Source organism: Triticum aestivum, chromosome 5B (assembly GCF_018294505.1).
Source record: "Triticum aestivum cultivar Chinese Spring chromosome 5B, IWGSC CS RefSeq v2.1, whole genome shotgun sequence".
Classification (NCBI taxonomy): domain Eukaryota; kingdom Viridiplantae; phylum Streptophyta; class Magnoliopsida; order Poales; family Poaceae; genus Triticum; species Triticum aestivum.
The window spans coordinates 357,417,332-357,443,673 of NC_057807.1; the positions used below are offsets into that span (position 1 = coordinate 357,417,332).

Genomic DNA, 26,342 nt, shown 5'->3' on the forward strand with positions numbered 1-26,342 from the left:
GGGCTGTACGAAGAGGAGCTCATCGGCGAGTTGTCTGGAAGATCCACGATGACATATGGATCTCAGGAACGGTAACTTAGCGTCAGGGGATCACGGACGACGGCGAATCGAAGATGGCGGCCGATGGACAGATCCGGCGGAGATGGCTTCGGTTGAGAAGTTGAAGGGCACCCGACATCTCAATCTTTGGCGTGGTGATTCCCAGCTTGACGGCGGGCATCGGGGACATGGCGGTGCGGCCTCTCGACGACATTGGCCACGGGAGCGGCGATGCTCAGGTGAGCACGTGAGCGACATGCCCTCGGCCTTGGCAGAGGGGGAGGATGACCAGCCAGTGGGCTGGCCTCGCTGGGCCGTCCTGGGCCAAAAGGTAAGCGTGTCCTTTCTCTTTTATTTTTTAATTTCTGTTTTATTTTTTTCCAGGGGCAAAAATGTCCAGTAGACGCCCAGAAAACGGTCAACGCCCTTTGACTGGACGGTAACGGCTCGGAGGGGCATTTCCATAAGTGGCACTAACGGCAGAGGGGCAAAACTGAGCATACCCGAAAATTAGGGGCAAAACTGAGTAGTGGGTTCAAGTTAGGGGCAGAACTGGAATTGGCCCTTCAATCATTTGCACTTTCAGGTAACATGTTTACAAGTCGCACACCTTTAAAGATGTAAATCTTATTTTTCTTTCTTTTTGACGATGATGTGAATTTTAAGCCTTTTTTTTTCATAGGATTCTAAAATTACAAGAAAGAAAGAAACACATGATTCAAGTGGCGTGTCCACTTGATCCTATAGCTTAGAACACTACATGAATTTGGATCAAAAGATGTTTGACAACACAAAAGAAACAACAGAATTCTATCAAGAGGTTTGAAATTTTCCTTCAAAGTAGAGTGGAGATCCGTCCTAAGAAAAAAAAAAGGATTTCAATCATGCGAATCAAATGACCAACGTAGCAGAAATGACCAAGGATCCAATCCTAAAGAAAATCCTTTGAATCAAGGAGCCCCACGGTTGAGTTTTTCTAGACTCAAGATAAACGAGAATTAGCAAAAACTGAAAAGAAAAGAGAAAGGTCAAATCCCTCCGGGCTCCACCAGGCACCAGCTCGGTTGGCACGTCTGACACCACATACACGTTTCCCTTTTCCCGACTAACCCCAAACAACCGGCACCCTCGGATCCCAATCGAACGGCCCTACAATCACCCCTGACCATCCAAAGAGCGGCGGAACCCACCGGCGGCCGACTGCTCCTTCTCCTGCCTGCAAACCGCTGTTCGGAAAAGCGTCCTCCCCTTCTCCCCCTCTCCCCAGCCTCCCGGGCCACGCGAATGGAGAAGGGCTCCGGCGCCGCCGCAGGAAGCAGCGCGCGGCCACCGCCGATGCCGCAGCTGGACGAGTTCCCGTTCGAGGGGAAGAAGCCCGTCAAGAACCCCTTCGTCCCCATCGGTACGCCCCGCGCGCGTCCCTCGCTATGTTATAGAGTGGCAGGATCGTGGATCGATCGATCGCCTCGTCGTAGGTTCGGCCGGGTCACTTTCTGGGTTCGGAGTTACGGGCCAGATTTCGAGTTCCTGTTTTACGATGTTAGGACAGTGATTGTTGGGATCTTTGGGCGTGGATGGAGAGTGACGAATCTATGGCTAGTGTTATCAAGGATCGTGTGTGCTATTTTAGTGGTGCTGGGGTCAAGAAAAAACTAGTTTGGGGTTCATAAAAGAATAGCTGTGAAGAGTTAAATGGTGCCATGTCGTGTAAGACTGAATGATGACTATCTTGCTAAACTGTGCTGGTAATATACAGTACTTCTGTAAATCATGATACCTAGTCAGTTTTTTGTTATTAACTGTGAACTGCCTTATGAACTGTGAAGAGATGGTGAAAATAGAAACTACTCCCTCAATTCCTAAATATAAGTCTTTTTAGAGATTTCAATATGGACTATATACGGAGCAAAATGGGTGAATCTACACTCTAAACTATGTCTATATACATCCGTATGTAGTCCATATTGAAATCTCTAGAAAGACTTATATTTAGGAACAGAGGGAGTAGTTGGGATGATACTCTCGAGTCTCGACATCCTGCTTCAGTAGCTATCTGTCGAAACCTTTATTTTTGTGACCCGTTGGAGCTTTGAATTTCATTAGCATGAGGGCAATATCCCGTGATATTTGAGAGTTTGACTTGAATTCGTGGGCAATTATCACATTTCCCATTCCATGGGCAACATACACACTTCAGATTTATGGTGGATTAGATACAGGCTGGAGTACTAGAGTAACTTTGGTATCGGTGTAGCAGATTAACTTAAAAATAACAATTTGTTCTTGGTGGCTGTCTATGAATCACCGACTGATAATGGGTGGCTGTCTATGAATCACCGACTGATAATCATAGTTTGTCATTCTAGATGTGCATTGTGTGTATCAGCTGCTTTGTGTTGTATATTTTTTTAGAACACGACACTCATATAGATTAAGTCACGGCATTACAATCGTTTTTGGTCAGCTCCAACACGCAGGGAGGAACTGAATCAACCAACACACCAGAACTGCATTCTCTAGTACAGAACTTTGCGGTCGAATGTGCTAGCATATTGCCGTGCACGGCTCATGGGTAGTTCACCCTTATCTCAGTGAGGTAGTAGTCTAGATATGCTGAGCCCAGAGAGTTCAGCTCAGCTGAACTAGCTCACTTCAGATGTGCGTCAAGAATGCTGAGAAATCAGCACGGCACATGTCCAAGAGACTCATGACCTTGATTTTCGGACGGTTCATATGTTTGTGATCTTATAAAGTTGGCTTCTCAAGTTCCTCTTTTTTCTGAGCCAGGGGAGAAGCAACTTGGCTTCTACATTTAATGTTCTTAATATGTGCAGCTGTGGAAGTATATCGTTACTTACTACTGTTGCTAGGGTGTATCAGAAAAGAGGCAATGGTGTGACTATTGAACTATTTGGTGGAAATGAAATGAGATAGGTGGGATAGTCAAGGAAAATCAGGCTCACTGTGCCAAAGATAGACTATGTGAACTTCAGTCAATGTAGGACAGATGCAGTTGATATAATGTGCTTATGGAATAAAGATAGATGTTTAAGGGGTATTATGCATTAAAAGGAGGATGTGCATTACCCTGTGAATCACACTCCTCTTAAGCATCATATCCTGCATTCACTTTGAAGCTGAGATGCCCTTATAAATTTAACAAAGCCTAACTGCCTGACAGTCATAAGGATTACTTTGGCTTATATATGACGCTTGAAGCTTCTTCAAGGGGTTGTTAATTATAGAATAAAAATTATATGTCAGCTATGTGGAAGTGTATTGTTTTAAATGATTAGTACTAGCAAGTCCTAATAGCTTCCAAAACACTTCTGATCTTCTCATATCTTGCTTTGCTCAAATCTAATTCAAAATTTCAAAATTTTATGTGAAGCTGCATATTCTGGATCCTGCAATCATGTTTATTGTTTATATGTACATGCTGAGTGCATAATGGCGTCGGTTTTCCGGATTGAACATTAAGTATAACATTGTTTTATGTTTGCCCTTTGATGTGTTCTACTTATGCCAAAGCAAATGGAAACTTGGGTGGGGATAGACTACTGGGGGTGCTAATGTATCTATGTACCTTGTTTTGTTCTTGAGTGTGTAACCCTACCTTCTATTTCAGGTGCATTGGTCACTGCGGGCGTCCTGACAGCTGGCCTGGTCAGCTTCCGGTACGGGAACTCTCGGCTGGGTCAGAAGCTGATGAGGGCCCGTGTGGTTGCTCAAGGTGTGACAGTTGCTCTGATGGTCGGCAGCGCATACTACTATGGTGACCAAATCAAGCTGTTCAAGAAAGGGTCTAGCCCATGAACTTGACTGAATAGTGGTTATGGTGTACGAATTGGCATATCTTATGTACTGAAGTTTCACCTGGGGCTCTACTGTTCGATTGCCTCTCGGTCCTGGGGATTAACTATTGTCATTCACGCTCATGTGGTTTCTAACTAGAAGTAATTTTGGCTCAATCTCCGGGCTTAAGAATAAATCTTTTTCTTCGTTGACTCCACCTCAGTTGTGTGCTACTTGTGTTCTGCAGTCAGGTGTTTCTTTTGTTCCTCAGGGGACATCTGATAAAACTGGAAGGATAGAAGATTAGCATGTTCCCTACGCAAGGATGACACGTAAATATTTTCCTCTTGCACCGCAGCTGAACACAATGGGATGACATTGCTGTGTTCTTTCTGTTCATCATGGTGGTGTGCAATGGAAATTGTCACTAGTTTTGCCATCAGTAGGAATTCCTTTGGTGCACCCAGCCCTTAGGAATGAGCTGGTGACAGATGATGATGAACAATGCATTGGTATCAGTTATATCAGCAAAATGGAAGAAATGCATTCACCGTTAAACAGAAATTAAAATACAGACGCTCCTTCAGTCACGCTTCGTCATCCAAATGATACACCTCAAGTTCAAAAGGTGCAGACCACATCCACGCTTCATCAAAACTTTTGTTAAGTTTTTCAGTGCAGAGCAAGGGTGTAGGTTACAGTAACAACTACTCTAGTACAAAGTTGAGTCATCTATTTTGGAACGGAGGGAGTAACAATGAGCATAACAAATATCCAACTATACAACACTTCATTTGCCATAATAATCTGGCAATTGCCAGCCCGACTATACAAAACACTTGACTACCAGCAAAAAGAAACCCTACCCATGGGATCTCATCAAATGTCATCTTCCAACGACAAAACAGATCCACATATATGCACAAGCCTGAAGAATGGAATCAGCTTTACATAACCCACCCATCTGTCAGTTCAGTCGTATGTCGCCTTCCACCAGAAAGAATCATCTATAACTTGCATGACCACATGGCTCTCCATGTATACCTGCAGACGGAATATGCAGCCCAGAACATGTACCGCCAGACTGGATGCCACCACCCTGATGGGCAAAATACAGGAGATATGACTGGGTATTGACCCAGTGGACTATGACTGGGTATTAACCCAGTGGACTGCTCGCCGCTCATGCGTTCTTCACAAATTATTATGAGGGACCTGAGTATCTCAAAGATTCACTTGTGCAATTAACATCATCTGTTTTCCAAACTGGCATACAGTCTCCGGGCCTCTTCCAAAGGATCCACTTGAACTATTTCATTAACCCAGAAATTCTGCATGTTGTGCGCTGGATATACATCAGGAAGCTTGACATTTGATCCATTTATTGCATTCTCTTCAAGGGCTGATGCGATAACATTCTGCAAAGGTGTTATAACTCATTAAATGGCACTCGTTCCAGCAATCCTAGAAGAGTAACAGTAGATTCACTCATTCAACACCCGAGCAACAAATGCAGCAACTTACAGTAAAAAAAAGCAACAACTTTCTAAGTTGTTAGGAAGAAAGACAGACCATAACACATATAAAAGTATCTGGCATGATTGAACTAATCTTTGTATCTTTGTATATCGAAATAGCTAACCCCCACAAACATATTTCTCTCAACATGCAAGCATGCCACCTCAACATGCAAACATATATGGGAAAAGGCCTACCCCAACATGCAACCATGCATAAGAAAAAGGCCACCACAACATGCAAATATGCATGATATTTTTCATTCTATTATGCTATTTATATTTATTAAATATTTCACAATTATACGATAATCAAATACAACAAATCATGTGTTTCTTCAGTTTTCACTGAAATATATTGCAAAACATTCCCACAACAACATGCGGAGTACATCTAGTTGATCCATAAAATTCACAACCAACAGACTGGCTACACAAACAACAGCTTCCTGTTCCTAGAGTATAATGGTCCACAGCAATGTTAGTAGTACAATGTCATTATGCCTATATATAAAGTATAATATAATTTCTTTGCTAGATAACATATGCAATTGATGAAAGCTGAACCAAAGTTCTAACGTTCACTTGATAAAAGAAACATGAACTCACCATAGTTCCATTCCGACAGGCATTGAGGACGATAAATTTCAAAAGTTCCTCTTCCAGGCTACTTAAGACACTACCAACATCAGATAATAATTCCAAGTCTCGACAAGATATGTCGGGAGGAATTCCATAGTTTTTCACAATGACTTTTTTGTGCTTCTTCATCATTTTTTCTAGGCAAGAACCGAGAGTCCGTTGTATTTTTGCATTGTTTCTATCTTTTGAACACTTCAAATTAACAGAAGCATCTAGAATGGCAATTTCCTGCAGCCTAAGCAAAAGTTCAGCCCCTGCATCATCGGCCCAGCAACAGCACAAAGATGTTCCATTATCTGTTAAAAAGCAGAACATGTTATGATGATGCTTAATGTATAAAAGAAAAGCAAAACATCCCTTTGGATAAAATAACAGATTTGAATTTACGATATTGTTGCAGAAATAATAGAGTTGGCCTGCTCCTCTTACCAACAATAAACCCCGCTAGTGGAACTTGTACTTTTGGTATTTTACCCTGGTTAACTGATTCCGAAATTTGAGAATCATTTAAACAACTGTCCAACACCAAGAAATGGACACTAACTACCTGTATTAACAAAAATGAGAAGTCAAGTGCGAGAATGATTGAGCATGAATGTCACAAACAATATCTGAACTATAATCATTCAGTGTTTGTCAAACTTCAATGCACCCAACAACGATTAAGAGGTGGTGCAACTGAGACCTATACATGGGCAAAATAAAAGCAGAATATAACCTACCCTGCAGTGGAATCGCATGGGCGTACAGTCTTTAAAATGCTTCTGATGTGAGAGCAGACAAAGTGAAACTGTGCTCAGTGAGCCATCCTTTAAGCCACCAGGCATGAGTGGGGAAGTGGCACGTTCTCTATTCACTTCAATATGACCAATGGATGTAACTTCAATGTATGTTACTGGGGTTAAAAGTATTTCACGGCTGTAGCCAGAAAAAAAAATTAGACAGCAAAAAAGATGTCTTTTTAAATTTGCAGGACACAAAGTAGGTTGCGCCATTTCTTAAGATTCGGTTTCAATTTAGCACAATGTGGACAGGCCATAATCTCTATTATCAGTAATAGCAAGATGAATTAACAATTATAATTATAATTCATCACATTTAACAAGAGACTTGACAAATTAACTTGATGTGTTTGGAAGAATAATGTACGAAATTATTTTAGCAGTTGTCAATAAATAGGTCTTTTACACTAAAATTCAGATCAGGCTTCACATTAGCTGCATATCAAGTTCCTGCATATAGCATTTCCCATTCTACACAGATTACTTCCCTTACAAATAATTAAAAGTAAAATCATTGGTTACCTAATGACCACCCTCCCAAAAACCAAATAAAAGATGCATCCTTTTCTACTGGTAATAGAGCACAACACCACTCTATCAAGGACATCCTCAGCTTAACCTCTAGTAGAAATCATGCAAATGCAGAGACCCTTTTTTGTCATCCAAGTCCCAACGTCAAATATACAAGCAATAGATATAACTCTACGTAAGACATTTTGTTTACAGCTAACTTAGCATGAAAATGAAATATAAGATTTAGAAAGCTTAAAATATGTCATTTCAAATTTGCAGGACACAAGGCATGTTGTTCTTACAATCCAGTCACAATTTAACATTATGTGGACAGACCATCAGTACTATCAACATGATAATGAAATATAAAATTTAATGGCAAACCAGTAATGAAAGGAGCACAACACACTGTGTCAAGAGGACGCGGTGGAATGTCACTGCTGCCCCTGGTCCTATGCCAATGGGATAACAATGTTTGCTTAAGTATCCAGAGAGACGCACCTGCAATGAATGCCATTAAATTGAATGCCAAACTAAGCACTAATTGAAAATTATAACCTAGTCAATTACCGTTTGATTATCATCAGCAACATGGATACATATACTTCGCTTGTCGTTACCAGGCACAAGTCTTCGCTCCTTAAAGTCATGTGAATGGATATTTTCTACTTTCCCATGAAATGATATTAAATCTCCTTGAACAAGTTTTTGACTTTGCAAATTAGAAGAACCAAAAGACTTTTTATGCATCATAATCTCGATGCATGAAGAGACACTAATAACTTCAATTGAGTAAGAGCCCAATCCATTCAATACATAACACATGATGTCATATACTTTCATCTTTTCGCTCACTGCTTCACAATAAAAATTCAAATGAAAATCCGAATATTGACAAAAGTCATTCCACGACTGTAGTAATTTTATCTCATTGTGGAAGGTATTTTTGGATAATGGCTCATCCACTCCCAATGAAGAAACTCCGATAGACTGATCTACAATACCCTGCTTGACGTTTATATTGCCATTAAAGGTAATGGCAAGGCTCCAAATTATATCTTGAGAATCCAGTGAAACTTTACCACCTTGAAAACATCCACAGCCTTTTATGGCAAACCTCAAACTATCAGTGGGGCATTCGAGAAGATAGTAGCCACCAATCCGCAGAAACTGTTGTTTCATCAGGTAATTTAGTAATTGTAGCTATATATTAAGGTTAAATGTTGAAAGCAAGCTTCGTCATAAAGACTATACCTGGTACTTAAACGAACACCCCTCCTTGAACTCCAATAAGATCCTTGATGGGCAACCTCGTTCTTCACCAACGGTATCGATTAGAACAGTACCATCTGACCCACAGGGATAGCTAGACACAAGATTGCCAGAAAGACTGGTAGTTCCGAAGCTTAGGGAGCATGGAATGTGACATGGTTTCTCCATAGACAGTTTCGAATCAGAACGTGAACGAGTGCTTGCCATTTTAAAGCTCTCGGCATCTTGATCAGCAAATTTTAAATTGTATGGCACTATCACACCCTCAGCATACAGGCCAGACCCTGGCATGTTCTTATGCTGAAACTGCAATAGCAAAATGACATAATGAGAACACAGTCAGTTAGTCACTAATTGTGGGCATGATGATGCTAAAAACACCAAGATTATCAGCAGAATGCAAAAAAAGTTTACTCACATTATTGACTGAGGGGAAAATGTGCGACACTTTCACAAGGTGGAACAGCCTGGCGGCGTTATTAGTTTGCAGAGGAATTCGGGAGGGAGGGCCAATGTGGTTTAATTCACTCCAGTGGACTATAAGGTAGATCTTGAGATGATGCACTCTTTTTCGGTACGAGAGCTGCTGAAACACAGCCTTACAGGATAGTGGATCAGCAACACCATAATGATCTAGGTATGCCACTGGGCCTTCAAGGACTAATTTGCAATCATTTATCTGGGTGGCAATAGGATAGTCAGATGCTGAACATATAGCACAATAAAATGGTTGAGAACAATGTTAAATTAGCTATGTAGTTTATTTAGCACAAAGCAGAACATATAAAAAGCCTAACAAGCTCAAAATGCTAATTGTGGAGGAAGACCAGTACCACCATTTCCACTATACTTTTTCATTTCAGATTACATAAATGTGAAAAACGTTAGTGCAGCCAACACAAATACAAAAACTGTAAATGCTAGGAGTTACTGAGAAATTTAGTATGAGTTATTCTGCCACACTATGCAAGACTTCTAATTTATAAAATTATATAATCTTGTGAACATGAGTTTCCCATCAAACTGTACATACTATTCATCTCAGTTTACTGGCAACACTGTACGGAAAGTTAAACCAACAAATATGTGCCAAAAAAACTCCTAGAGCTTGAATGATTTGAGCACTTGACCTTGATTAGGCAGGTTGATGCTTCATGATTTCTAGGCAAAATCCCATAAGTTGTATTTATACGAGTTATTCTATTACAGAAAAGAATTATAAAAAAATTGAACAGAACAGAGTTTTATTCATACTATAACATGTGTCGTACTATTTCTTAACAGTAAGGTACTAAGGTCTTAGTTCTGACATTCAAGTTAGTACCATAAATGTTAATTTGATGAAGCCAATCGATAACTGACTTAAATCACGGCATACAGTAAATTATGACAATCACCTCATAGATGCCATTCATGCAAACATTTGGCGGAAGATCAGGTATAATAACATCTATACATCCTGTGTCATCAACCAGCTGCAGCCTCAATGGCAGTGAGGACATCTGTATGCATCAAAGACATGGTCAGCAAGTGCATCAAAATCCAAGATCTTAACATTAGGTCATGAAACCAAGTAATCTACACAACTAACTTCTGCAGTTTGTACAATTAAAAAACAACTTGTTTTTTTCCTCAAAGAAGACCCCAAGTGCATTTCATTTTGTATTAGAAGAAAGCATCAAGATGACGTGGGTCTCACAACGCAACCAAAGAAAGAAAAGGAAAGGGAAAAACAGCAACAAAAACAAGCCTAGGCTAACCAAAATGAAAGGCAAAGTCCATCTACAAGCCACATCTTTATTTCAGAAAGCCTTGTGGGAAGTTGAAACTGAAAGACATTTACTATCTCCCAGCCTTATACATTCAAAAGTCTAAAAACAAAATGACACTTGGCAACATGGCATCCTCAAATCAATTGACATAATATGTTTATAAACTTGTCTGCAAGCAAATTACATTCAATAATAAGCCCGCAAAAGTAAAAGCATCTGCCAACAATAATACATGGACAGTTTATGACAAGCTTCCAGGATGCCACAACAAATGCAAAATATGAGTGTTCATCTATCAAAATTAAGCGAGTTTTCACCTCCAATTGGTGACATGAATTTTACTTCTGGTACGTTACAATGACAGATGGACTGAAAAAAAAACAATATGATTATTTTTTAAGAAGATGCCATAAATTCTTAAAAGTGACCTTCATGCATCCCACTAATACAAGGCCCAGATCACCAGTTGAAATTATCCTTCTGCTGGTACCAGGATGGGAAACCCCACCACATAGAAACTGGTTAGATCCCAGGTTCTTGCCCAGCTCTTCCGTGTCATTCCAAAATCTGAGCATCATTGATATCCACAATGATTCCACCTTGCAGATAAAATTGGCGAAGGGTATTGCCTAACCAAAAATAATTGGTAAGTGAATAAACAAAACCAAAACAAAATTTAGTTTCGTGCATACTGTGTATAGTAAAAGGAGAAACTATTACCAATTTACAAGCTTCCAATTTTGATCCTGTGCTTGAACCGCCACAATCATGATTGCAGAATTTCATAAGGAAATCATGCTGCGCAACCAGATTCAGGTAAGCAATCCACACCAAAAATAGATTTTAAACAATGAGAAAGGGTTCCCGAGGAAACAGCCTCTTGCAGAAATGTAGGGAAAGGCTGCGTACAATAGACCCAAAGTGGTCGGACCCTTCCCCAGACCCTGCGCAAGCGGGAGCTACATGCACTGGGGCTGCCCTTAGAAAGGGTTCCCGAAAGACCGTTTAGTCTACAAACATCCTTTATATATGTTTCAGGGGGAAATATTATGATGAGACTGAAAGGTTAGCAGAGCAAATATATATTGTGTCTTTTGAAAGGCAATAAAAAAGTTGGACTAGTTTACTTTACACTGTGAACCAAACAGCTGTTATGTACTCCCTCCGTCCCAAAATATAAGAACTTTTTTGACACAATGTTCGTGTCAAAAACGTTCTTATATTTTGGGACGGAGGTTGTACATGCAAAACAGAGCAACACTACATTTATTTACTCGTTATTTGAAAGACATGTAGTACTAATGAGCTTGCCTGCGGTTCAAAACCCTTTGAAGAGGGAACTTTAGCAGCATAGGTGTGAACCAATCCTTGCTTCTGTTGGTACCTTGCAGTTCAAGAGATTAAGTTAAATAAATTAGAAGGAAATGCAATGGGGTAATATGCTATTTACTCCAGTTAGCAAAGTTACATTTTTTGACCCCCAGATCTCTTTCTTGGAATCTAACTTGAATTTCTGTTTAAAGCATGATGTCAGAAGTAACATCCTGTAAAATGATGGAAAAAAAGATGACCATACCATGAGAACAAATATGCCCCTTCTCAATCATGGTAAACATATCATGCAGAAGTAGAACTATCATAAATTCATACCAAAATTTACCGGGCAGCTCCAAAAAGTTAACAGACTTGCCCAGAAGACCATTATTCTCTGCTCTTGTATGACATCTGCACCAACAGCAAAAACTGTTGAGTGATGCCAGTAACATATGATGCTGATATGCCAAAAGTCGCATCTTACTTCGAGTCCACCACAGAGAAAGCATTTATAGTAATGCTAGTTTTACTGCATGTTCCAAGTAGAACAACTGTCGTCCAAGCAAAATTTAGACGAACCACTCGGAATTTCTTCACAGAAATCTACAAAAGAACCAGAACAGTCACACACACTGGCATTTGAAGTTATTTAATAAAAAATTATGAAAAAATTGCAAACGAAAGTTCAAAACTGCAAATTAGCAACATACAACAGCACCAACTCGAAGAGAATGTGACGGCACGAGCCGCTTATCATCAATTAGCAACCACACGATCTCATCCAGCTCAACCAACATACCCTGCATGTGGATTCCAGAGACTACCCCAGTGTACACTCCACTGCACTTCCCTGGCAACTCATCCAATGGTGGAACGCCCACATAAGATGGGCACCATGACACCATTGTTGCCGTTGATGACACCAACATGGTGTACGAGCCCTTCTTCCCAACGGAGACCATTTTTTTCTTCAGCCCCGTGACAGAAACCGGCCTGCCAATCAGTCGCGCCAGCACGGGCCGCCACCTGCTTGCCAGATCCACAAAGTATACAAACTTCTCCATCTCAAACTTGTGACCGCGGTCAGATTCTGGCTGTGAGAGCTTGCACTGGCGGCACCCACAGCACATCATCTCCGCTATAAACCCGACCAAGTCACTCTTCTGTGTGGCATGCGGGACACTGAACACCACGCTCACCGACCTCACCATCCCAAAAACGCGGCCGCGGGTGGGTAAAGCAGGCTCAGCGTCCACGGAATTAAGCGGGATCGCTGCAAGGAAGCTAAGGCCGGGGACAGGGACAGGACCGGGCGCCTCTGCCAGGCGCCATCGGACTGCCTCGAGCACGCCGGCTTCGTGTTGGCGGACGGAGGGAAGGTAGTTCCAGGCGAGAACGAGAATCTCGCGACCGATGACGGCGGGGTCGAAATCGAGGAGGTAGCAGCAGACAGAGGCGGCGGATGAGGGGTCGGTGAGGGATAGGCAGTGGTTGCGGCAGGCGTCGGCGGAAGGGAGGGAGAGGGTGCCGGCGAGGAGGACGGGATGTGGGATTGGCGCGAAGGGGGCGGTGGTAGGGGCAGGATTCGTGGCGGAGAGCTTAGGCTTTTTGCGGGGCTGTGAGGTGGAGGCGGCGGAGGAATGAGAGGGAGAGGGGGAAAGGAGGGAAGATGCACCAGTGGTGGGGCGGCGGAGGCGGAGGAGGTCGGCGACGGCGAGCCGGCGAGGGGTGGATGCCTCCGGCGGCGGCTCCATGGTTAGGGATTGGAGATTGGACTGGAGGGATGTGGGTTTGGAAAGAAGAGAAGATGAGTAGGCGGGAAGTGAAACCGAGAACGAGGAGTCGAGTGGCGGCGTGGGCCCCACTTGATCGTGGGTTGACTGGTCAAATGAGCTTGACCTCACGTTCACCGTTTTAAAAAGAAACTCTTTTCTTTGGAAAGAAGACTATTATAAAAGTTCATCGAAAGTGTTCCCTCAAAAGAAAAAAGTTCATTGAAAGTGCAAAGCATCTAAACATAATAAAAATTACATCAAGATTTCGAGACCACCGAGCGACCAATACCGTCGCCAGAACAAACCATTGAGGCGTCACTCCCCTGTTGAATTCGGTTTACCTTGTCGATGACAGTGAAGAAGTCTTCGCGCAAGTGCCCCTGAGGACGGCACCATGGAGCTGCAATCGTCGCGTTGAACCCTTGCATAGATATGAAGCATCTGATACCAAATCTCGCCACATGATGAGAAAACCTAACCTCACCTCACCGCCCCGGAGACGACAAGAATCTACGTCGGAGCTCCGTCGACGATGTTCAGATGGATGAACTCGAGGAGGACTGAAACCTGGAAGACAAACTCGACGAAGAGGTGTCGTCATTCGTCCAAGTGCCGCACCTGCGAGGACTAAAAGCCATAACCTAAACTACTGACCGGGTCGTAGGCACGAGGATTCTTCTTCCTGCCACCGAACATCAAAGTGACAGGCAGAGGGGATGCGAGTCCACGGGGCTCATCGGTGAAGTCTAAAGGGGACAAAAGTCATGTTAAAAGCAACTTTGATGGAGTTGCCAAAACGCTTATGGGATCCCTTTTTTTTAGGTTGTTGAGGAGACGTGAAAATTTAGAGTCATTAAGGTATAGTTTATCTGAAACTTTCAATTTTAATTGTAAACCATCAAACAACGATCAAAAGTGAATTAATAACAAGCGACATTCAAAGCACTAAAGGAGTTCTTATAGTTAGGTACAGAATTCGTCGCATGTACATACTCCCTCCTTCCATCTATATAGGGCCTAATGCGTTTTTCGAGGCTAACTTTGATCAAATATTAGAGCAATAATATATGACATGCAACTTACACAAAGCACATCGTTAAATTCGTGTGTGAAAGGAGCTTTCAATGATATAATATTCACATTGTGCATGTCATGTACTATTAATCTTGTCAATAGTCAAAGGTGGTCTTAAAAAACGCATTAGGCCCTATATAGATGGAAGGAGGGAGTATAATTTGCGGCTTAAAATATTGAGAAGCAACATTTGCATTGTCAGAGAGAGTCCATGCCATTGTTCCGGGTTGCTAGCTACTCCCTCCGTTCCAGCACCTGCGAGGACTAAAAGCCATAACCTAAACTACTGACCGGGTCGTAGGCACAGGGATTCTCCTTCCTGCCACCGAACATCAAAGTGACAGGCAGAGGGGATGCGAGTCCACGGGGCTCGTCGGTGAAGTCTGGAGGGGACAAGAGTCATGTTAAAAGCAACTTTGATGGAGTTGCCAAAACGCTTACGGAATCCCTTTTTTTAGGTTGTCGAGGAGACGTGTAAATTTAGAGTCACTAAAGTATAGTTTATTTGAAACTTCCAATTTTAATTGTAAACCGTCAAACAACGATCAAAAGTGAATTAATAACAAGCAACATCCAAAGCACTAAAGGAGTTCTTATAGTTAGGTACAAAATTCGTCGCATGTACATATAATTTGCGGCTTAAAATATTGAGAAGCGACATTTGCATTGCAGAGAGTCCATGCCATTGTTTCGCATTGCTAGCTACTCCATCTGTTCCAAAATAGATGACCCAACTTTGTACTACAAAGTTGGGTCATCTATTTTGGAACGGAGGGAGTAGCTAGTAGTCGAGGATGTCTACTCCTCGTCGGATGAAAGAAGTGCGTCGTCAAGGCCATCGTCGAAGTTGAGCGGCTCGCCAGCTGGCAAGCTCGCGTTGGCAATCGGCCTCCTCAATGGAGCGACAAGCTCGAGTTGTTGCTTCCCTCCAGCTCGTCGTTTGTGGCGATGAGCTCGTCTCAAATACGGAAGGAGGCAGTGATGAGGAGGAAGCAGGTGAAGTTTTACTCACGCCACGACAGAATAATAGGTTTTGGAGTGCACTAAAACGAGCCACCAACAATCTCCAAATAGGGAGGGTAAACCACTCTTTTTGTGACGGCCTCCAAAAGTCATGCAATAGAGAAGTGGGTAGCGACTCTGCTAGAGTGTTCTTTTTGTTTTGCCTCTTCGGCCTTCATATTGGTGATTATTATGGAGGGAGCGGCATATGACAGCTCTCCTGTACTTGGTCCATGCTCTTAAAGCAATTATAGTAGAGTCGCTATATAGACCCAATCGCCATAATAACTGTTAATAAGGGGTTCAACACACAAAATGGCACTCTCATAAAGTCTCCATATGCATCGCGATCGCCGTATCGCTCCGAAAACAACCTCGTAGCCTGCAAACATGGAGATCGTAGAGGCCTTTGTTAGGAGGTCGTGGAGGCCTTGTTAGGAGCTCGTTCCAAACACATTGGTGGTGTGGGAGGAAAGTTTTATCTTTTTCCTCCTTGCGCCAGATGCAGGGTTTGAAGTAGCGTGACCTCCCACGCATGCACCACCAGTGAGGGGGGAGGGGCATGACAGTCAATCACCCGACCTTTAAATGGTGCGTGCGCTCCCTTGGATTTCCATGGCGGCCTGTGGGATGTTGTCATGCGACCTCCTAGCTTTCTTGTGAGGTTAGGAGGTGTGTGAGCATGCGGGGAGGAGGCGTGCGCAGCGTGGTCACATTTCTCACCGAGAAACGCTCCTTGATGGCCGCATGCCGCCTCCCCCCTCCCTAGCTACCCCCTTAATGACACCCATGACGGCTTATAAAAGGTTGGTGCACTCCCCTCTCCCCCTTATCCAGTCCCCTCTCTGACGTCTCCCAGCCCCCTCTCGCCTACCTCCAAGCCACCACTTCCTTGTCAATGCATCAGCAGAAGGAGCACCCTTGCATCTTCTTTTGTTGGGTTGAGAGCGAGCATAAGAAGCCGGATCCCCTGGCCCCTGTTTTGGAATTGTACGACGCGATCATGGACGAGGGCCGAAAGTAGGACGTTGAAAGGGAGCGATGGATTTGGGAGAGCGCGCCCGCCCGGCCGCCCCCGTCGTCCTGTTGTGGGACGAGCGCGCCGAGGCCCTTTTCCTAGACCACCGAGGCCCGCAATGTTGTCACCGCTGCTGACTCATGGACGACAAGGGACAGGCCACCGAGGCGAGTTTTCGGTCCATCGAGGCCCACATTGCCGCATTCGCCACCTCCACCGAGGAATCGATGCAGTCTTGGCCATGAGTAGTTGGTTCTAGGCTAGTTAGTAGTTTAATTAAGTAGTTTTCATATCAATGTAAGCCGCAACATGACTAAATTTTTGCCCTATTTATAGGAATGAAATTGATGCTTACGAATGTGTTCTATGAATCAAACATGTTCTTCTGAATCCAGGATTACTGGGGAAGAATCTATGAGCCAATGACAGGTGGGTCCAATCTGAAAGAAATTTATGCAGGATGCTTTTTGGCGATTCTGTCTTTGTCAAAACCCATTTGAGCCTTCACGTGTTTTGGCGATCGTCTGCATAACCTTTGATGATCCCAAATATGACGACTCTATTAGAGTTGTTCTTAGACTGGGGAAAGGGGGAAGCCATAAACATAATTTCGGGAACTTCTGAATTTTAATGCTAGATCATTTGAATTCTTAGGGAAAAAATCAAGAATTCTTAGGATTTTTAGTATATGTGTTCATTGGATCTTAGAATTAGTTTTTTTTTTTTTTTTGCAGTTCAACGGGTCATTTCATTCCTCCTCGACGGTAGGATTACAATCATGAATTTTAGGCATATAGAAATGAATATGGAGCAAAGTTCAGCCACAAGCTCCCATGCCCAACAGCAGTAGCATTTTCAGCACATAATGAGCTGCAACATTCAAAGGCCTGTGCACAAAAAGAAGAGATATTAAACTATCGAAACCCCTGGTCGACTCCTTAATTTCACCCATGATGGCCGAAATTTCGGATCAGTGAAAATATATGTCCCGCCAAAGATTGGTCATCACATGGGAGTCACTCTCCACCGTAATATTTTAAAGTCCATCCTCACTTGCCCTTCAGATTCCATCCTTGCAGCCAACGTCTCCATGATTAAGGCAGAGATGATGCTTCAGGAATCAGGATACCACTTTGACAAGGCCTATAAAAAGAACTTCCATAATTGTTACATGCACCTTCATGAGCACAGGCCAGGAGAGCTCCATCCGCATTAATTTTTGGGACATTAGGATCCGGAGGTTCCTATTGGGCTTGCAGTTTTGGTTTGACATTTTGCATAAAAATCCATGTATCAGTCATAGACATATTTGGGAAAAATCTATGTTTTCATCGAGTGACTGCTCGTGGGCCATCCAATGATGCCCCAAATTTCCTCAGCACTTCCATCTTGATAGATAGGTATATAGGTGGTTTGATTCACTTCCTCGGCACTAACAGACAGCTGCTGAAAAAATAGCACAATACAACAGCCAAATTCAACCGTGCGTGGAACTCTTTTAAATTTATCAAGGTAATTAAGCAAGAATCTAGACGTTGTCGTTTAAGAAAACTCTCGCCACAAGGTTCTTAGCGTCCAGGTCGGGAGGCTCAGCCTGTTGCTGTTGGTTCACCAGTGTCGTTACGACAAGCGAAGGCAACAAGCTGCACTCTTGGTCCGTCAGAGAACCTTCTTGCCTGCTTAAGCCACACAAGCAGCTGCACCTCACACGATTGAATCCACAGGCACATATTAAATTTTACCGGACGCATACCCTAAAATCAACGGAGTGTAAATTATTAGGCACCGTCTTATTCGCACGACGAGGGGCCCAAGTTTGCCTGGCTGTCGCTTTCTTGTCGCACGTCGACGACATGGACAAGAACACAAGCGAGAGAGAGAGAGAGCGACGAGAAAAAAAACTGCACATACTTCCTCAACAACGAAAATGATGCATATATTATGTGCTCTGGAATCTTGGTGCATATGCATATATTTTGTTATTTAGTCCCATATTTACATGACATGTATACTGACCAAAATCTTGTGCAAAAATGAAGTTTAAATCCTCTACTCGTAGGACTATATTACAAAAGATTCGCGTGTTGAAGGCTGTGATCCGTCTGTAATTCCCAGTGTAATTGGACAACCATTAGATGAACTTGGCAAAGTCAAATTAACATGCTTGTCAGAGAGGCGACATGTAATTCCATAGTCACCAAGCTAATCTGCTGCTTTGTTTTCTTCTTCTGAATGAAACTTCTTGCCTCAGGAGTCAGGAGGAACATACCAACTTGGTTACATTCCACCCCTGAACTTAGCAGGTTGAACAAAACTTAGAGTCGTAACCATGGAAAACACATGCGGATGAATGGATATACATCACCACACAACACATGCATGGCACGCCAGTTGTACTACTTAGAGATAAACATCCCGTTGTTAACTCTCACAGGGTCAAGAAAAAATCCAAACCAACAGGTGGAGAGTGCTTTCCCCTGTTGAACTGCTCCAATTATGCGCGTTTTACCCTCCAGAACACGTTAAGCACTTATCCACACCACACCGAAATGTGGACGGGAATATCGGCGAGTGCATGGTGTCATCAGGCAAGAACATTTCGCCCTCTGTGTGGCTGATGACGACCAGCCATTCACAATTCATGGATAAAACTATGATACTATAGAAGTGGGGGTATGGGCCTTGTGTCCCTGTCTCTCGAGAATCGCTGCTGTTGACAAGCATGAAAAGCCAGGCCATATTCTAAAGAAAAAGAGAGAGCTGGTGGCTGGCGCTGCGTGATGAGTCGTTGGTGGCTTGGTGGCCGACGGAATCTTGTGTCCAAAGATGATAGGTCGCCGGGGGAATCTCTTTGATATCTCCTATAGGGGGCTCTGTTGTTTACTGGCAATGGAAACTTCTAGGCCTCGGATTTTGATTTTGTGACTTTGAACGGCGACCCGGGTTGATGCCAGCCCTGATTTGACATGATGTTGTCGCGTCTATCTATTTGGCAGAATAACCATGGAGGGAGGGAAATACAGAAAATCGATAATCACCAGCCGCTCGTTCTTATTTTGTTGATGAATAAGTCAATCTTGCTTTGAGAAAAAGAGTGAAGATAGCAGGTGATCCGCATAAGAGCATTTTTTTTTCTTGACGGCAAGATGGACGCTGCGGCTGTAGCAGTAGCAGCTCGCCATTGCGGGGCAAAAGCCTATTTGGAGAGAGATAAATGCCTTTTTTTTACGCACTGAACCCTACAACAATAGGTGTAATATGAGAGTACATTACAACAGTAAGGGAGCAAAAGAAGAAGAAAAAAAGCTATATAGTCTAGCTACAAATAAAGAGAGGAGATCATCTTATTCTAGTTCTGGGCAACGTGTTGTCAACGCAATTCAGAACTTAGAAGCTATCCAGGGCTTTGGAAGCAAGCATCGTTGCTTCTTCCTGATTCTGTGACGGAGTTGGATCAAATCTTCTTTGAGGGAGTGCCTCCATGCTTGAAAGGTTGGAGCTGCATTTATTTATTTATTTTTGTCATTTCTTTGTGTAACTAAATGTTCTAGCATCCAAGAGTGATGAGATCCAAGGTAATAGGTGATGGTAACTTCTCAGGAGCATTTGCGGATTAAGAGGTCCCGACATCATCATCATAAAATGAAACGCCTCTTCGTTTTTTAGGGATTAAGAAGTCCCGACAGGTAAGAGCAAAATCTCAATCCCAATTTGTCAAGGTTTCCTCAATAGGGAGTGGTTTTCTACACCCCAGCTCGGTACACCCACGGTGCACCCACGCAAAAAAATATAGCAAAACATTTCAAAAAATATATATTGAAACTCTGTGCAAATGATGATCAACAAATGTTACGGGCGCTTGCAAAGTTTGATGGTCAAATAACGTTCGAGGAGCTCTGTATATAAAAGACAAAATCACTGAAAATTAGTCAAAATGTAAGTCCGTTGTTTGAGCAGATCTTGTAATTTTGTCTTTTTTGTACGGAGCTCCTCAAATGTCATTTTACCACCAAACTTTGTAAGCACTCATAACATTTGTTGATGATCATTCCCACAAAGTTTTAGAATTTATTGGAATGTTTTGCTATATTTTCTTGCGTGGGTGCACCGAAGGTGGGTGCAGCTGAAGGAAATATGCCCTAGAGGCAATAATAAAGTTGTTGTTTTATATTTTCTTATTCATGATAAATGTTTATTATTCATGCTAGAATTGTATTAACCGGAAACTTGATACATGTGTGAATACATAGACAAATTACCGTGTCCCTAGTATATGGCTCTACTTGACTAGCTTGTTAATCAAAGATGGTTAAGTTTCCTAGCCATGGACATGTGTTGTCATTTGATGAATGGGATCACATCATTAGAAGAATGATGTGATGGACAAGACCCATCCGTTAGCTTAGCATAATGATCGTTCAGTTTTATTGCTACTGCTTTCTTCATGTCAAATACATATTCCTCTAACTATGAGTTTATGCAACTCCCGGATAGAATGCCTTGTGTGCTATCAAACGTCACAACGTAACTGGATGATTACAAAGATGCTCTACAGGTATCTCCGAAGGTGTTTGTTGGGTTAGCATAGATCGAGATTAGGATTTGTCACTCCGGGTATTGGAGAGGTATCTCCGGGCCCTCTCTGTAATGCACATCATAAGAAGCCTTGCAAGCAATGTGACTAATGAGTTAGTTGCGGGATGATGCATTACGGAACAAGTAAAGAGACTTGCCGGTAACGAGATTGAACTAGGTATGAATATACTGACGATCGAATCTCGGGTAAGTAACATACCGATGACAAAGGGAATAACGTATGTTGTCATAACGGTTCGACCGATAAAGTTCTTCGTAGAATATGTGGGAGCCAATATGAGCATCCAGGTTCCGCTATTGGTTATTGGCCGGAGAGGTGTCTCAGTCATGTTTACATAGTTCTCGAATCCGTAGGGTCCGCACGCTTAACGTTCGACGACGATTTGTATTATATGAGTTATGTGATTTGGTGACTGAGGGAGTCCTGGATTAGGGGGTGTCCGGATGGCCGGACTATGACCTTTAGCCGGACTCCCGGACTATGAAGATACAAGATTGAAGACTTTGTCCCGTGTCCGGATAGGACTTTCCTTGGCGTGGAAGGCAAGCTTGGCGATATGATATGAAGATCTCCTCCCATTGTAACCGACTCTATGTAACCCAAGCCCTCTCCGGTGTCTATATAAACCGGAGAGTTTTAGTCCGTAGGACGAACAACAATCATACCATAGGCTAGCTTCTAGAGTTTAGCCTCTCTGATCTCGTGGTAGATCCACTCTTGTACTACCCATATCATCAATATTAATCAAGCAGGAGTAGGGTTTTACCTCCATCGAGAGGGCCCGAACCTGGGTAAAAACATCGTGTCCCTTGTCTCCTGTTACCATCCGCCTAGACGCACAGTTCGGGACCCCCTACCCGAGATCCGCCGGTTTTGACACCGACATTGGTGCTTTCATTGAGAGTTCCTCTGTGTTGTCACCTTTAGGCCCGATGGCTTCTTCGATCATCAACCACGACGCGATCCAGGGTGAGACTTCCCTCTCCGGACAGATCTTCGTATTCGGCGGCTTCACACTGCGGGCCAATTCGCTTGGCCATCTGAAGCAGATCGAAAGCTATGCCCCTGGACATCAGGTCAGGTTTGGAAACTTAAACTACACGGCCGACATCCGCGGGGACTTGATCTTCAATGGATTCGGGCCACGGCCGAGCGCGCCGCACTGTCGCGTTGGGCATGATCTAGCTCTGCCGCCGGACAGTGTCCAGAGCGCCGCTCAGGTGCCCGCTCCGATCATTAGCTCGGAGATGACTGCGCCAGCCGGGGACGGACGGTTGGACGCCGCCCAGGAGCCGCAATCTCTAGGGCGATAGAGTTGAATACTAGCCTAGTCCTTTGCAAGGCCCGTGACTCCAAGGTGCCGGACTCCGTTCCGGACTCCGAATCTTCTGCACCCCTTCCGATCGAACCCGATTGGGCTCCGATCATGGAGTTCACCGCCGTGGACGTCTTTCAGCACTCGCCCTTTGGCGATATCCTGAATTCACTAAAGTCTCTCTCTTTGTCAGGAGAGCCCTGGCCAGACTGTGGTCAGCATGGTTGGGATGCGGACGATGAAGAAATTTGAAACCCACCCACCACCCACTTTGTAGCCACTGTCGACGATCTAATCGACATGCTCGACTTCAACTCCGAAGACATCGACGGTATGGACGCCGATGAAGGAGACGACCAAGAACCAGCACCTATAGGGCACTGGAAAGCCACCCCATCACACGATGTATACATGGTGGACACACCTAAAAGAAGCAACGACGAGGATCAAAAGGGCGCAACAAGGGATCGCTCCCTCGAAAAACAATCTAAGCGACGGCATAAGCGCCGCGCCAAGCCCCACCTCGACAGAGATCCAGCCATAGAGCAGGGCGAATCAACGGAAGACGAACATGCCATCGAGCAACCGTTCAAACAGGGCGGACAAACCGGACAATCCGTCCCCGGGAAAGATAATAGTCCGGACGACCTCACGCCGGACAAGTCGCTGGAACACCAGAACCTCCACCAAAGGCTCGTTGCCACTGCACGTAGCCTGAAAAAGCAGAAGCGGAAGCTCAAAACAGCGGAAGATGCACTCAGAATCAGATGGGGCAAAGTACTCAATACCGCACACAAGTACGGCAACAGTCATCACACAAAGAGCTATCCGAAGCGGAAATTACTACCGGAATTTGATGAAGAGGCCTTAGAGCCCCCACAGTCAAAAAACAAGGAAGCCACCAGGTCGGATAGACGACCCCACGATCGATCTCAAGCGACAAAGGGCGCCGCACTCAATACGGCAGCGATCCGCCCAAGGATTCGCATCAAAAAACCGGTCCAACCAGATCCATCTATGGGCCAAGAAAGCAAGCTCGAGTGAGCAATGCAACGCAAAAAATATCCGAACATCGCGGCACACCTACATACAGGCGCGCCGCACATCCCCTATGTTTTATCGAGGAGGTACTGGATCATGAATTTCCAGCGGGATTCAAGCCCGTAAACATAGAATCATACGACGGAACAACAGACCCGGGAGTCTGGATCGAGGATTATATCCTCCACATACACATGGCCAGAGGAGATGACCTTCACGCCATAAAATACTTACCCCTTAAGCTCAAAGGGCCAGCCCGACATTGGCTTAAAAGCCTTCCCGAAAACACCATGGGAAGTTGGGAAGCGCTCGAGGATGCTTTCCGGGAAAATTTTCAAGGGACCTATGTCCGACCTCCGGATGCAGATGATCTGAGTCATATAACTCAGCAACCCGGAGAGTCAGCCCGGAAACTCTGGAACAGATTTCTTACTAAAAAGAATCAGATAGTCGACTGTCCGGACACCGAGGCCCTAGCAGCTTTCAAACATAGCGTCCGAGACGAATGGCTCACCAGACACCTCGGCCAAGAAAAGCCAAGAACAATGGCCGCACTAACAAGCCTCATGACCCGCTTTTGCGCAGGAGAGGATAGCTGGTTGGCAAGAAGCAGCACCGGGAAACTGCGCCGTAACAAAGAACAGCGCCGGATCAAGGATAACATCCCGATGAGCATGGCAGTCAATGCCGGATTCAAAAGCTCTCGACAAAATCAGAAAAAGCCGCCCCCAAAGATGACAGGGACGAGCTATCTAACCTCAACAAAATCCTGGACAAAATATGTCAAATCCACAGTACTCCCGGGAGACCTGCAAACCACACCCACAGAGATTGTTGGGTCTTCAAGCAGTCCGGCAAACTCAACGCCGAACACAAGGGGCTCGACACACCAAGCGAGGATGACGACGCACCCCACAAGCAGAACACCGAAGAACAAAAGAAGTTCCCACAAGAAGTCAAAACATTAAATTCACTTCAGATGACAAAAGGGAAAAACATAACGCCACTTACGAAGATACGTGCCATACGGCCCGCCCCAAAGGAGCACTGCCACTAGTTGTTACAACCAATCACCTTCGATCATCAGGATTATTCCAGAGGGGCCCGGAACGCAGGCTGGACTGCCTTGGTCTTGGATCCGATTATTGACGGACTCCAATTTACACAAGTCCTAATGGACGGCGGCAGTGACCTAAACCTGTTATATCAGGACACAACCCGCAAACTGGGGTAAACCCAACAATAATTCGCCATGGCAACACTTCCTTTCAAGGAGTCACGCCGGGCCCAGATACCCAGAGTATGGGTTCCCTTTCGTTAGAAGTCACGTTCGGCTCACCCGACAACTTCCGAAGCGAAAAGCTAACCTTCCACATCGCCCCATTCGTAAGTCTCTATCAAGCGCTACTGGGATGTGAAGCTTTCGCCCGCTTTAACGCAATACCACATTATGCATCCCTTACACTCAAAATGCCTGGTCCACGAGGCATCATCTCATTAAAGGGAAATATCAATTGATCCCCAAAGTACGGGTAATGGTGCGGCCGCCTGGACAGCCGCACACTAATCCAGCCCTACTATCCCGGACACGGGTCGACGAGTCCGGCGTAAACATACAAAGGCTTAATAGCCGCATAACCCTGTACAAGGGGTTCCGCGTGTTTACGCCAGGAGACAATACGACTCAATTTTGCTCATGTCTCTGTACTATATTTTGTTTATTTTAATATAGATTTCTCGCACGATTATTTTTTACTAAGTTCCTCTCTTTCGCAGACGAACACCGTGCTACGCCCGTCCAGGATACGGCACAACGGAGACACAGGCGCAGACGTGCAGTAGGGACCCGTTTTAAGGATTCTTTTCAGATTAAGACCCTGCGCAAACCTTTTTTACTGTCTCTTGTTGACAACATCCCCCGGTTTTCGCTATAACCGAGGAGGAGGCTGGCGTCTTGGCATGTGGCCACGCCAGAATTTTGTGCGTGCCTGGACACCAGGGGCTTTTTTACCAAGGGCTTTGGTTCGGCCCGTCTTCATAAAGACCGAATACCTTAGGGAGTGTTCGGCATCGCGAGTTTGGCCTTATATGCATCAGCTCCGAATCATGTCTTTGGTCAAATGTTGGGTTTGCCCGTCTCCTGTGTTTTGCTGCCTTACGTTCCGCTATATCGGCTAACGCGGCACCAAGAGAACTACAGCAATTGTGCCCCTGTTCGGCCAGGCGAGCATCTCAGTAGAGAAAGCCGAAAACTGACTATCATGATATAGCGAGAGACTGGTCAACCAATCGATGACTCTCGGAATCTTTAGGATTCCTCCGCATTAACGAAGGGCCGCTTCCCGGTCAGGCACACACGCGCCCCGAATTCGGGCGAGCGCGGTGCCTCTAGGGGCTATTAAGTAGCCCCACTGTCAAACTCCTATGGCTAAGTGAAAGTGATAAAGCATTATAGTCCGGTTGCCTAGTTCGCTGCGCTATCACCTCCTTTGTAGGACCAAGACGTTGGATTAAGTGTGAAAAGGCGCCTTTTTGCGAACACCCCGCATTATATGCGTGGGGGCTGAAGCCAACGACTGCCATCTTTCAGGTTACATACACATATACATTAACGGCCGCACAGGAGGTATTATAATTCTTGCAAGCACAAGTATAAAAAGCTTTTATATTCTATCAAAATATTCGTTTTACAATAGCACACGCTATTCGAACACAACATCCTTCGAGCACTGCGCCTCTATTAAACGAGCGCCCGGAAGAACTTCCTCAAAGTAGTGCTTGGCAGGTACTCGGCTTTCGTCCGAATCCCGGGATGCAACAACACTGGCCTTCATATCCGCCCAGTATGTTTTGACACGGGCAAGAGCCATTTGT

At 44.3% G+C, this 26,342-nt stretch overlaps 2 protein-coding genes and 1 pseudogene across 2 annotated transcripts; 2 read left to right on the top strand and 1 right to left on the bottom strand.

The window, feature by feature from the left end:
- Positions 1 to 1,158: 1,158 nt before the first annotated feature.
- Positions 1,159 to 4,051, top strand: LOC123111842 (RING-H2 finger protein ATL48). The gene is made up of 2 exons (XM_044532720.1): positions 1,159 to 1,441; positions 3,668 to 4,051. Exons 1-2 carry the CDS (start codon positions 1,324 to 1,326, stop codon positions 3,853 to 3,855), a joined length of 306 nt encoding a protein of 101 aa, XP_044388655.1. The 5' UTR covers positions 1,159 to 1,323; the 3' UTR covers positions 3,856 to 4,051.
- Positions 4,052 to 4,096: 45 nt separating this feature from the next.
- On the top strand, positions 4,097 to 4,183 carry LOC123118031 (uncharacterized; annotated as a pseudogene).
- A 278-nt stretch (positions 4,184 to 4,461) lies between these two features.
- On the bottom strand, positions 4,462 to 13,452 carry LOC123111841 (CST complex subunit CTC1). Its single transcript, XM_044532719.1, has 16 exons — positions 12,357 to 13,452; positions 12,131 to 12,249; positions 11,983 to 12,057; positions 11,801 to 11,876; positions 11,644 to 11,706; positions 11,053 to 11,130; positions 10,761 to 10,961; positions 9,958 to 10,062; positions 8,979 to 9,239; positions 8,543 to 8,866; positions 7,859 to 8,458; positions 7,698 to 7,789; positions 6,716 to 6,911; positions 6,423 to 6,540; positions 5,961 to 6,289; positions 4,462 to 5,252 (listed from the first exon to the last, which is right to left on the bottom strand). Exons 1-16 carry the CDS (start codon positions 13,398 to 13,400, stop codon positions 5,085 to 5,087), a joined length of 3,849 nt encoding a protein of 1,282 aa, XP_044388654.1. The 5' UTR covers positions 13,401 to 13,452; the 3' UTR covers positions 4,462 to 5,084.
- Positions 13,453 to 26,342: the final 12,890 nt, after the last annotated feature.

Coding starts and splice junctions, on each gene's coding strand:
- LOC123111842 (XM_044532720.1), top strand. CDS start 1,324: ATGGAGAAGGGCTCCGGCGCCGCCGCAGGAAGCAGCGCGCGGCCACCG. Junction 1,442..3,667: donor GAACCCCTTCGTCCCCATCG/GTACGCCCCGCG, acceptor CTTCTATTTCAG/GTGCATTGGTCACTGCGGGC.
- LOC123111841 (XM_044532719.1), bottom strand. CDS start 13,400: ATGGAGCCGCCGCCGGAGGCATCCACCCCTCGCCGGCTCGCCGTCGCC. Junction 11,131..11,643: donor CAAAGGGTTTTGAACCGCAG/GCAAGCTCATTA, acceptor CTGGTTGCGCAG/CATGATTTCCTTATGAAATT. Junction 6,541..6,715: donor CCATGCGATTCCACTGCAGG/GTAGGTTATATT, acceptor TTGTTAATACAG/GTAGTTAGTGTCCATTTCTT.